A 12,796-nucleotide genomic window follows, 5' to 3' on the forward strand; every position below is an offset into this window, starting at 1 on the left:
TTTTTTTGGTGGAACCCGGGATTGAACTCAGACCCTTGCACTTGCCAAGGAAGCGCTTATTCTACTAAGCCATCTCCCCGGCCCCTAAGAACACATTACAAATGGCCAACAGATAATTGAAAATGTTGTTCAACAACACTAGTCATCAGAAAACAAATTAAAGCCACAATGAATGAGATACTGCTTCACACTCATTTTGGTGGTTATTAGCAGAATACAAGAGTTAGTGTTGGGCCAGGGAGATAGCTCAGTGACATAAGTGCCTTCCTGGCAAGGGCAAGGTCCTGAGTTCAATCCCCGATATACCACTCCCCCTAAAAATGTTAGTGTTGATGAGAGTTTGAAAAACGTTGGTAGGAGTGTAACCTAGCATGGCCATTAAGAAAAATAGTACAGAGAATTCCCAGAAAAGTAAAATGAGAATTATCATGTGCTCCAGCAGTCCCACTTTTGGGTGTATATCTAAATGTAATGAAATCACTATGTCAAAGAAATTTATATAATCTTGTGTTCATTGCAGCATTATTCATAATAGCCAGGGTATAGGAACAACCTAGGTGTCTGTCAATAGATGAATGATGAAGAAAATACCGCATGCGTATATAAGGAAGAAATCCTGTCATTTGCCATGAAGGGAGTGAACGTGGAAGACATTGTACTATGTTAAATAAGCCAAGCACAGAAAGACAATAGCCAGGCATGGAGGCACACTCCTGTAATCGCCGCACTCAGGAGGCTAAGGCTGGAGGATTGCTGTCAGTTTGAGGCCATCCTGGGCTACATAGTGAACTCAAGGCCAACCTGAACTGTACAGAGAGACGCTATCTATAAAAAAAAAAAAAAAAAAAAAAAAAACGTAAAACTTAAGTTAGACTGGAAGAGTAAGTTCAGGAGGTCTTTTATACATCATGGCAACTATAGGTAATAATAATGTATACTTGAAGTTTGCTAAGCTTAGATAATAAATGTGTTCACCACACCCAAAAATGGTGTCTTTGAAAATTTACTCCTTGCCTAATACTCATAGTCTAATATGAATGTCACTTTTTAAGGAGAAAAAAGGGAATAAATTGAAGAGAATTAAGAGAAAGTACTTGGTTTCTAAGATGTAAGCAAGATCTTGGGTGGTGAATCTGACCTTACTTAAAATATTAAGTAGAATATGTGACAGTGATAAAGCTCATATGTAGGGGTGGAAATTTCAACAATATAATATGTAATGGAAAGAACAAGTCCATCAGATGGGATGATACATAGGGAAAAGGAAGAGGTGAGGTGTGGTTATTTATGTTAGGAATGAAGGAAGTGGTAGGTTGGGGTTACTTTACACAAAGCTTTGATTACTAAGCTGAAGAGTTGGAATATATCTAGAAAAAAAAAGAATTGCTGAAAGTTTTAAAAGAAGTGTTAGGGGCTGGGGAGATGGCTCAGTAGAATAAGCACTTCCCTAGCAAGTGCAAGGACCTGAGTTCAATCCCCGGTTCTGCCAAAAAAATAAAAAATAAAACAAATGTTAATTAGGCTGGGCTTTAAATAGATATGCCTATTTAAACCATGTGGAATGATTTCAAGCAATGGGAAATAATAAGCTGAATGAATGGGTTTTTTAAAAAGTGGAAGTGTTCAGATTAGGGAGAGTATTCAACATTAGATGTGTATATCAAGAAGAAAGTCAAAGTTGAATATTAGTAAAAGCTAAAATATTCCTGTATTTGAAAGCCGTAATACTATAAATGTCAGTATAGTCATATTTGTACTCTTCCTTTCTTGAACATCTCTAAAATTGTTAAAATGAAGCTGTTTTATATGATCACTGTCACGTTTAACAGGTTCTCATTAATAAATCATGCAGAAATTATCTTGCCATTTCAGATTTCTCACACTGAATTTCTGAGCTACTTTTCTTTTCCCCCATTAGGTTAATGGCACTGATGCAGATTATGAGTATGAAGAAATCACACTTGAGAGGGTAAAAACAATTATCTTGTTATTTTAAAGAACTTTAAAATACATTGCTTAATCATGTAGATCCAAGAGAAGGATCTTTCAAAAACCAAAAAATGTAATATTTCCTCTGGTAAGTTCACAGATCATAAAATTAGCAGTACTGTTTTTAGAATGTTTCTTTTCACTAATATCTTTTTCTCGGGTAATTCTTAAATAGATTTATTAAGAAGTTGTAAAGATAATACACAGAATTCCCATTTACCCTGAACTCATCTTCTTATGTTGTCAACATTTTATATTATTAGAGTGTTTTTGTTTTAATTAATGGACCAATATTTATGCACTATTATTAATTGAACTAAACTTTCTTCCTCTTTCCTTAGGTTATGTTGGTTTTTTTTCTCCCCAGGTCCCCATCCATCAAACCACATTCCATTTAGTTGTGTCTTCTTAGGCTATGAAACTTTCTCATATTTTTCTTTTTAATTTTATTTTTATTACTGTATTTTCGGGGTCTTGCCGGTTAGGTCAGTTGTTTAAGCACCTGTGTGGGCAAACCAGGTCAAGCACAGGGGACAAGGTTGGATCCCCATCTCCACATGCCACACCAGACCATCCCTTAGGACAGCCTGAGCCAGCTAAAAAAAAAAAAAATAAACTTTTATTGTATTTTCTTGCCTACAGTATTCATTTTAAGTAAATAATGCTAGTAACTAGCATTTCATCAGTTTTATTTCCTAAGAAAATAAAAAGTATAGTTCTGATGGAACATATCTTAAGGGTAAGTTTAAGATATATTTTTAAGAATATCTGCATTTAAGGGCTAACCAAATAACTCAACGGATTCAAGCCCCTACAAGCAGGCATGGGGGCAGGGGATTCAATCCTGGGCGTGGTGGTGCACGCCTGTAATCCCAGGTCTTGGGAGGCTGTAAACAGGTGGATCGCTCCGAGTCCGATCTAGTAGTGAGACCCTGAATACCCTGTAGACCCTTTCCTAAAATAAAAAAAAAAAAACTTAAAAATAAATAAACAAAAAGAGTATCTGCATTTAGAAGGAAAAAAATACAGTTTATCCATTTAAAGGTAAAGATATAACTCAGCAGTAGAGTTTCTTGCCCACCATGCATGAGGTCTTTGGTTCAATACCTAGCACTTCAGGGGAAAAAAATCTGCATTCAATTTATACTGAATTTTTTTTTAATGTATTTAGTACAGGGTCTATAGGGTCTCTCACTACACAGATTGGACTTATAGTGATCTTTCCTGTTTTTAAGCACTGGGATTACAGGCACACACCACCATGCCTGGTCTTAGTTTGCCTCAGTGTGCCTCAGGGGCAGGACTGGCACAGACCGGGATCAAACCTGCAACCCCTGTGTCTGTCTAAGCAGGCACTTTAATTTGCTGAGCTATCTGGCTAGCCCTTTATACTAAATTTTAATAGTCCCACCTTGTGTGGCCAGCAGTCTGGGAAACCAAATGTTCCATACAAATAAATCTCCTAGGTAACTAAATGCCCTCATATTAAAAACTAAAATCTTGGGCTGGCCAGATAGCTAGCTCAGCAGACTAAAGAGCCTGCTTAGCCAGAGCGCAGCAGCCAAGGTTCAATCTCAATGGCACGTCTTGTGCCAACCCCGCCCCCCAGGGCGCACTGAGACAGCTCTTGGGAAGCTGAAAACAGGAGAATCATTACAAGTCTGATCTGTGTAGTGAGACCCTGTTGACCCTGTACTAAATATGAAAAACTAAAACTAAAGTCTTAGATAATTAAATTTATGATTAAAGCCAGAGAGTAGACTGTTTAGAAAGTAAATAGACCTGAGAAGGACTTTTACGTGTAAAATCAATTTTTATTGCCTACTCTTTATTTTTTTATTTTAATTTTTTAATAGATTGAAAATAAATTATTTACAAACATAAATGAATATAATGGGGACCGGGCTCAGTGGAATAAGTGCTTCCCTGGCAAGCACAAGGGCCTGAGTTCAATATCCAGTTCCACCAAAAATAAATGAATATAACAATAAAAATTGTCCAAAATAAAAATAAGGAAAGAATTTACAGATCAGTCGTAATAGTTCACTGTGTCAAATTGCCTACTCTTTAAATTAAGGTCACCTGCTCAAGTTAGTAGCTGCGTGAGTATTGTTCAAGTAAACACAGTATTGATAATATATTTTAATGTGATATGTTGTGACATCTCTTAGCTTCTAATTTTTTTATTCTAAAATCTAAATAAAACTTAGGACTGTGCATTTGTCTTTTTCACTTACTGAAGAATTTGAGTATCTAAATAACATGGTATGAATAAAAAAATAAAAATGTACAACAAAAAAATAAACAACATGGTGACCTCCCAATCTGTTGTTGTTATTATTGGAATTCTGGTAATTCTTTCAATAGTTTAAACTGAAAAAAAAAAAATTAGAATTTTAAAACAGAAAACAATATACAGGGTATTTTGTTTAATTAGTTAAGTAGTAGGTCCAAATATATCCACTTAAGTTGCCCAAAAGCTAGAGTTGGACCTTACTGCAACAGTAAATCTCTTTAAATAACATTCCCTAGCTGTCTCAGTTACTTTTTACTCATTGCTGGGACAAAATACCCGGCACCTGAAATTAAGGAAGGAAAGATTTATTTAGCTCATAGTTTGTGGAGGTTTTAGTCTATACTCGGCTGGCTCCCAGGCAGAGTAGCACATGGCAGAGAGCAGCAGTCCATGGCAGCAGAAAACAGCAAAGAAAGGGCCAGCCAGATAGCTCAGTTGACTAAATAAAGCGCTTGCTTATGCAGGCGCAGGGACTGGGAGTCAATCCCCTGTGCACTGAGCTGGCCCACGCTACCATGCTGGCCCTGCCCCTGGGGCGTGCTGAGGTGGTGAATAAAACTGGGCTTAGTGGCGCACCACGTGTCTATAATCCCAGCACTTGGGAGGCTGAAAACAGGAGGATCACTAAGAGTACTATCTGTGTAATGGGACCGTGTAGGCCCTGTACATAAGGAAGAATGAAGGCATGGGCAGCAGCTGTGGCTTCTCACCAGCCTCTCTCCTCTCCTTATATTATAAACAAGCTACAATGTCCATGCCTTCCTTATACACAGGACGAGAATGTTTATAGACTAAGAATACTGGCTGTCTGCTGAGTCAATTAAATTTCTGAACTTTTCAAGTTGACACAGTGTATCAGCCAGTACACTAGGTCAGTTGTCCCAGAAAATTTTTATAGCAGTAAAGCCCTTTCTCTTAGAAAATACTCAGTTTCACTACTTTTAAAATAAACATGAAGTGACCTGTTTCAGCAAAATTTACTTTGCTGTCAAGAAGACTACCAATTAAATTCTCAATTTGGACTTTTAATACTAACAAATTCCTTTTGTTACTCAGGTATCTTGGTTAAGCATGATAGGATGATAGCTGTTATTTAGTAACTCTAAATTTGTTATTTCTTATTTTAAAATAAGCTGATGGCAAAGTTAACAGAATACTACCACCCTTTCCTTAAAAGTTGAACTAATGTATTGGTTTGACCTATTGAGAAATAGTGGCAACAGTAATATATCAGTATGTGTCTCTTAGGAGAAATTTCTCCTACCTGGAAGAGGTAAAGTCTAAAAGAAATATGTAGTGACACCTCTACAAATGGATGACTTGATAAATTGCACATACTTTAAAAAAATTTTGTTGGTCATTTATTTATTTGGTACAGGGTCTCACTACTCAGCTCAGACTTGTAGTGATCCTCCTGTCTCAGCCTCCCTAGCACTGGGATTACAGACATGCATCACCACGCCTGGTTTTGGTGACCAGCATGGTGTACCTGGGATTCCAGGGCCAGCATGGCATGTGGTACCAGGGAATCAAACCCGGCTCTTTGCACTTGCCAGGCAGGTGCTTAAACCACCCACCTATATCCCCAGCCCAACATATTGGACATACTTTTTGAAGAAGGACCTGCAGGCTAGATTTCAAAAGTACTGGGTACATTTTCTTTAGTTTTAACATCCTAATTCATAAGGCCTCTGAGAAAACTTTCTATATATTGTGTATGTCTGTTTAATTTAGATTTACATTACCCATATTATATACCTTGCTATGTCATGTTGACTATTTTAGTAGTTTCTAGTCGTACAATGACAGGAACCTCTCAAAGATGATTCTTGAATTTTTCCCCCTTCATTCCCCAGGGAAATTCAGGGCTTGGGTTCAGCATTGCAGGAGGTACAGATAACCCACATATTGGAGATGACTCAAGTATTTTCATTACCAAAATTATCACAGGGGGAGCAGCTGCCCAAGATGGAAGATTACGGTATGGTTTGTATTTTATGTTGTGATATTGAACCCACTTTGTGGAGGTTTTTCTTGACACATACTAGACAAGGGATAAATAAAATGAGAAACACTATTATTGCATAGGCTAGATGCTCAAACGTTCAGAAGAATAAATAGGAAATTCTGTTATTGGCATTGCTTTTATTTATGAATTTATTCTTAGACACGTTAGCCTTATCTTAGGCTTTACAGTATTTTAAATGATAAATATAAATAGATTTAAATGCTAGTGAACAAATTTATAGAAACTCTTTGTTTTCTAGTACACTCAAAATGTTTTTCATTTCTTTGCTTGTTGGGAAACATGTACAACATACAAACATTAAGATACAGATATATACATATATGTATGTATTACAAAATCAATACTGCAATATATACCATACTGCAGAGTGAAACCTATGTAAATTTTAAATAAATTAATACATTTTATCATTAATCTTATTTAAATAGTGTTCTATTTTGAAAGTTAACTGTTGCAAAGTTTATAGTTTCCTTTAACCATAAATGATGTTTGTATGTGGTAACAAACTGAAATTGTAAAGGTAAGGGTTTTATATAGTCTATTACTTTCCTTTTAATACATGACAGCTCTTTAGTTTCTGGGTTTCACTGGCTATGACAGGTAGTATATTAAAACATTGAAGAATTTGACTGTTCTTCGAAATGTAGACCTTTCTGTTTCTGTTACTGACTTCTAATTTGTGTTGCTTTGATATATTCCCTTTGTTTCACCCAACAGCATCTGTATAGTACTAAGGTATCATTATTTAGAGAGTAAAATTTCTTTCCTCTAAAGACAGTTAATTAGATAGATAGGCTTCTCAGGGCCAGTTGTAATTTTTTTTCCAGTTGTAATATTTTATTTTGTTTCCCTCCCTACTAATTTGAGATGATTATTGCCTTCTAATGGAACACCATGCAGTCAAATCTGAGACCAATGCTAAGAGGAAAGGTTAGGACTAGGAATAAATCAAATCTTTTACAAAAGTGTATTACTGTGTCAAATTATATTATTTGCCTAATAAAACTTTGAACTAAATGACATAATCTATAACTTCATGTAAATTTAATTATATGTAGGATGGAAAACACAATTATTTTTGGAGCCGGGTATGGTGGCATATACTTGTACTCCATGTACTCTGAGTGGTAAATCAGGAGGATTGAAAGTTCAACTGCAGTCTGGGAAACTTAACATCTTAACAAGGCCCTGTCGCAAAAAAAAACACATTTAAAAAAAAAAAAAATGACTGGGTATATAGCTGCATGTGAAGGACTCAGTTTCAATCCCCAATACCTGCCTTCCGAAAATGTGTTTTTCCATAAATCCATGACCTAATGTGTTTTGACACTATCTCTGTGATCTTAAAAACTAGGTAATCAATCTTACTGAACTTTATTTTTCTTAACTGGAAACAGCTTTGTCACTTACTATGTGGATGATCTTACAAAGGTTAAAGTTGTGCTTTAGCTTCTCCATCTGTGAAATTACAGATTGAAGCCAGGAATATAGTTCAGCATCACTTTGCCAGCCTGGCAAACACAAGGTCCTGAGTTTGATTCCCAGTAAAACACACACAGATACAGATACAGATACAGATACAGATACAGATACAGATACAGATACAGATACAGATACAGATACAGAGAGAGAGAGATTGTAGGTTGTTATTTAAGGGTTAAAGCACTAAGGAAGTACCTAGTATGTGGTTGGTGCCAAGTGGATGTTTATTGTTGTTTCAAAGTATTAGTAGAGAGTACCCTCTCTACTAATACGCAGACAAATATTTAATATTTTTGTATAGTCACTTATTTGAACTGTTTATCTTATTCATTTTGCTGGCTTAAGGAAAATACTGTATTTTTACATGTACCTTCCTCATTTATATATTCCGGATAAATCTTTTTATCTTAAATAATAACAAAAATTTTCCCCTCAGGGTAAATGACTGTATATTGCGAGTAAATGAAGCAGATGTTCGTGATGTAACACATAGCAAAGCAGTTGAAGCATTGAAAGAAGCAGGGTCTATTGTACATTTGTATGTAAAAAGACGGAAACCAGTATCAGAAAAAATGATGGAAATAAAGCTTATTAAAGGTCCTAAAGGTATGTGGAAATTCAATTAAGACAGATTTTTAAATAAGAAATCTCTGCATTAACTATAACTTTGAACCTACTTTTGACTTAACGTCCTGAGGCCAACAATGCTTGATTTACAATTTTTTTTTTCTTTTTGTGAGTATCTGGAATTGAACTCAGTACCTCACACTTTTTTCTTTGATGCTGGAATCGAACTCAGGGCCTTGCATTTCATGGGCAGGTGCTGTGCCACTGAGCTACATCCCTGGCCCTCTTCTACAGAATTTGATTGGCTAAATAGAATTTTACATGTCCTTGTTCCTACCAAGATTGCAACATTTGAAAACCTCTGATGGTAATTTATATACACTTTATACATGTTATTGCTGTGAACATAATATATGTATATATTTATAATTTAGAATAAGTTCTGTGTGATTTTTTTATATTCACAATTTCTGTAACCTATCTTTAATCATTTTTAATAATTAAATGTTGTTAAAAGAAGTGAAATGTTCTTGGACCATAGGCATAACTTAGCAGAAGAATGTTTGCCTAATATTTACCAGGCCATGGCTTTAATTCCCAGCACTGCCAAAAAATCCCAAAAATATTCTTGACCATAAACACTTTGAAGTCCTGTATGTAGTTTATGTTAGCTTGTGCTAATTAATCTACAGAATACTTTAAAAACAGACTCAGGGCTGGGGAAATAGCTCAGTGGAATAAGTGCTTGCCTGGCAAGTGCAGAGTCCTTAGTTCAATCCCTGGTACCACCAAAATACATACATACATACATACATACATACATACATACAGTTTTAAGTTAAAAGAAAGGATTCATAGTTGGAAGTTTATTCTGTTTATCATAATTGGTGACATCTGCAGTCACATCTTTTAACATGTAATTTCTAGAATTTGAAGATCTGGATGTGATTAAGGATAAATGGAAGTAAGATTCTGATATATGGCTTTGTGGAAGTAGTAGGATTGCAGTAAATGAAAAAGGAACAGAGAGTGGGAATTTAGTATTAAAACTGTGGGACTGAAGAATTGCGAAAAAAAAAAAAAAAGAATTGCGGAAATTCCTTATTTAAACTTAATTCATAAAATATTGGGAAAGAATAAAAATACGTTTCCAAAGCGTGCTGCTTCTGTCCACAGCAGCAACCAAAAGTATTAGAAGTAGAATTATGACCAACAAAAATAAAAGTTTTTTTATAGTGTCTCTTTGGACTAACAAATCCATTTACCAAAAAATATTTGGAAAGGAATAGGAGGGAGATTCTGTAATTATGGGAGTGCCTATATTTGTCATTCCTTGATAACAGAATAATGCTTAAGATTTTCAAAGGAGATAGCTAAATAGATTCTTTCCTGTTTTAAAAATATGTGATGGGATTATGTAATTTTCAGCCATTTGTTTCTGGGTTAAGTTCATTTTTATTGATGAGAACTACCGTTTTGCAAATAGGTCTTGGTTTCAGCATTGCTGGAGGTGTTGGAAATCAGCATATTCCTGGGGATAATAGCATTTATGTAACCAAAATAATTGAAGGAGGTGCAGCACATAAGGATGGTAAACTTCAGATTGGAGATAAACTTCTAGCAGTAAGTATATGAAATCTATTATTTTCAAAGTAATTTTGATGTGAATTTTTTCCTGACAGTCTGCAATTTATATATACTAAGAATGTTTAAATGATACTTAACTGAGTGAATTTTTAACCTTGCTTTATCAAAACCTGAAAAGTAATTCTATTACCTTTATTCTCCATTTTTTTATCTACCAGCCCCCATTTTTTCACTTACATTCATTCTTTCCTCCCTCCCTGCCCCTGCCTCTGCCATTCTCACTGTCTCATTTCCTGTATGTGTCAGCAACGGGCCAGTTATTGCCTTCTGATGTGTTTATGTCTCTCATGGTATGGGACACTGGCCATGCGAGATCCTACCAAAAGAGGTTGAGAACTGGTAATGGGAGGAGTAAAGTAAGAGCAGCGATAAGGAGAACATTCTGATGAATACACAGCTAAGAACTGAGCCAGGGGGGTGCAAATGAAACCAACAGTAACACGTTGGCTTCTACTCTTAGTGTTAAGAATAACCTATTAAGGGCTGGCGAGATAGCTCAGTGGACTAAGCACCTGCTTTGGCAAGCAGAAGGACCAGGGTTCGATCCCCAGTCCTTCATGCTGTGCTGGCCCTGCCCCTGGGCTCACTGAGCCAGTGACAGACTGGGCGTGGTGGCACACACCTGTAATCCCATCACTGGGGAGACTAAAAACAGGAGGATCACCAGGAGTCTGATCTGCATAGTGAGACCCTGTACCAAATACACAAAATGAAGAAAAAAAAAAAGAAAAGAATAATCTGTTAGGAAGAACTGCAGTGTGTTTTGATAAACATGCTCAAGTTGCATCAACTCTACCTAACCTTGGAATTTGCTGAGTCATTTGGCATTCTGTTAATAGAATTATTTTAAAACAAAACAAAAATACCATCTTACTTTCCTCACATCCCTTAGAAAGGAACCAACTCTGCCAACTCCTTGATTTTGAACTTCTGCCTTTAAAAATTAGTCCATACACTTCTGCTACTTAGAGCTACCCAGTTTGTAGGAGTTTGTTACAGCAAGCGCAAGAAACTAATATATTTGGTAAGACTAATTTATCATTACCAGAACTAATTTAGACACGATCATGTCTGCAACCTCTTTTATCTCCCCAGTCCTAACTTTCTATTAACACTTCTGTAGGTTTTCTCAGTCAGTAAACAGTTTGAGGTCAGAAGTGTGGGCAGAATTCATGGTTCCATGCTAATGTCTGGGTTATGAATGAGTTATGAAATGGTTACTTTTCTTGTTGTTCAATCTATACCAGTCCCTTCTCCCTCAAGTTATTCAACACATAAATGAAGCTTAAGGGAAAAAAAAAAAAGAATTAAAGAAAAACTGCCCCAAAATAGCATCTTTTCTTCTATTATATTCATGACTTCTTAAAATTGTATTACTAAAAGAATCACAAATACAAAATTTTTTTATTGCTTAGTGAGTCATTCCTGATTGGAAATGCAAAAGGAAGTCTGGTTTCTTGTTAGTAGAAATATGAATTAACTTTAAAAACTTAGTTTGTGTTAGTATTAGAAAGTTAATATTAGCCATATGCTTAACTATAATAGCTTATGGTTAAGAAAAAATATAATTATTTTAATACATCTGTTTTTTTGTAATTCATGAAACTAGAATACATGCAATAAACAAAATGTTAGTCATCAGGAGTAACTAAAAGTATGAACTACCATTCAGTTGAAGATACAATGAAGTTATAATAATAAACTAAAAAAAATTAGCATCATTTAAAAAATGGATAATAGGGTCTGGCAAGATAGCTCAGTGGACTAAGTGCCTGCTTAGGAGACCAGGATTCAATCCCCAGTACCACATGCTGCACTGACCCCACCCTCGGGCATGCATGCTGAGCAGGCTATGAGTCCAGGTGTGGTGGCGAGGTGTGGCGCATGCCTGTAAACCCACCACTGGGGAGACTGAAAACAGGAGGATCACCATGAGTCCAAGCTGTGTAGTGAGACCCTGTACCAAATACATAAAACCAAAAAATAATAATAAATTAAAAATGGACAATAAAAACTTATTACTCATTTTAATATTTATTTATTTTTATTTATTACATTTATTTATTGTGTGTGTGTGTGGCCAGCTCAGCCCACCAGGGGGCGGGGCTGGCTGGCATGTGGTGCTGGGGATCGAACCGCGGTCCCTGTGCTTTGCCAAGCTTGTTTCAAGTAGGTGCTTTAGACCACTGAGCCATCTCTCCAGCCCTTATTACTCATTTAAAAAAAAAAAAAAAAAAAACACCCTCTGTTTTTCAGATGACTTGTAAAACTTGACAGTCCCATCAACAGCATATAATGTATACCTTTGTTCTGCATTCTGTTGAGTGCTGCTTATTCTTGCAGTGAGGATATTGATTTCTTTTTTTCTTTTTTTTTTAAGTTGATGGGCAACAATAAACAGTCTAACTTGAACTATTTTTCTTTTACTTATTCCCCTCATAGCTATGATTGCTGGTCTTTCTCCAAGCTATAAGCACCACCTTTTCTCCATTGCTGCCTATACCCACACCCATCTAAACAAATTTCTGTCACCAATATGTTTCTCACTTTTTTTTTTAATTTCACAGATACCATGTTTTCATTTAAGGTTTTTATAGAACCAGATTTCTTGGTTGGGAGCTGGCATCATGTTCTGACTTACTGTCATGGTGGGACTTGAATCCACTTTTTCCCTCCTGCGGTACCAGGGATCAAACTCAGGACCTTGCACTTGCCAAGCAGGCACTTATGCTGCTGGGCTGTGTCCTTGGCCCTCGAATCCACTTTCAATTGTGACATTTGTTCTT

General features: G+C 36.0%; 1 protein-coding gene across 1 annotated transcript in view; it reads left to right on the plus strand.

Annotated features, from left to right (window-relative positions):
* Dlg1 (discs large MAGUK scaffold protein 1) overlaps nucleotides 1–12,796 on the plus strand; it is a 234,933-nt gene that overhangs the window by 158,273 nt on the left and 63,864 nt on the right. Inside the window, exons 8-11 of the mRNA XM_004644568.2 lie at nucleotides 1,919–1,969; nucleotides 6,142–6,266; nucleotides 8,233–8,402; nucleotides 9,850–9,986. Of these exons, the coding sequence (XP_004644625.1) occupies nucleotides 1,919–1,969; nucleotides 6,142–6,266; nucleotides 8,233–8,402; nucleotides 9,850–9,986 (483 nt within the window). The remainder of the gene's footprint in view (nucleotides 1–1,918; nucleotides 1,970–6,141; nucleotides 6,267–8,232; nucleotides 8,403–9,849; nucleotides 9,987–12,796) is intronic.

This window comes from Octodon degus, unplaced genomic scaffold (assembly GCF_000260255.1).
Source record: "Octodon degus isolate 3935 unplaced genomic scaffold, OctDeg1.0 scaffold00203, whole genome shotgun sequence".
In the NCBI taxonomy this organism is placed as follows: Eukaryota; Metazoa; Chordata; class Mammalia; order Rodentia; family Octodontidae; genus Octodon; species Octodon degus.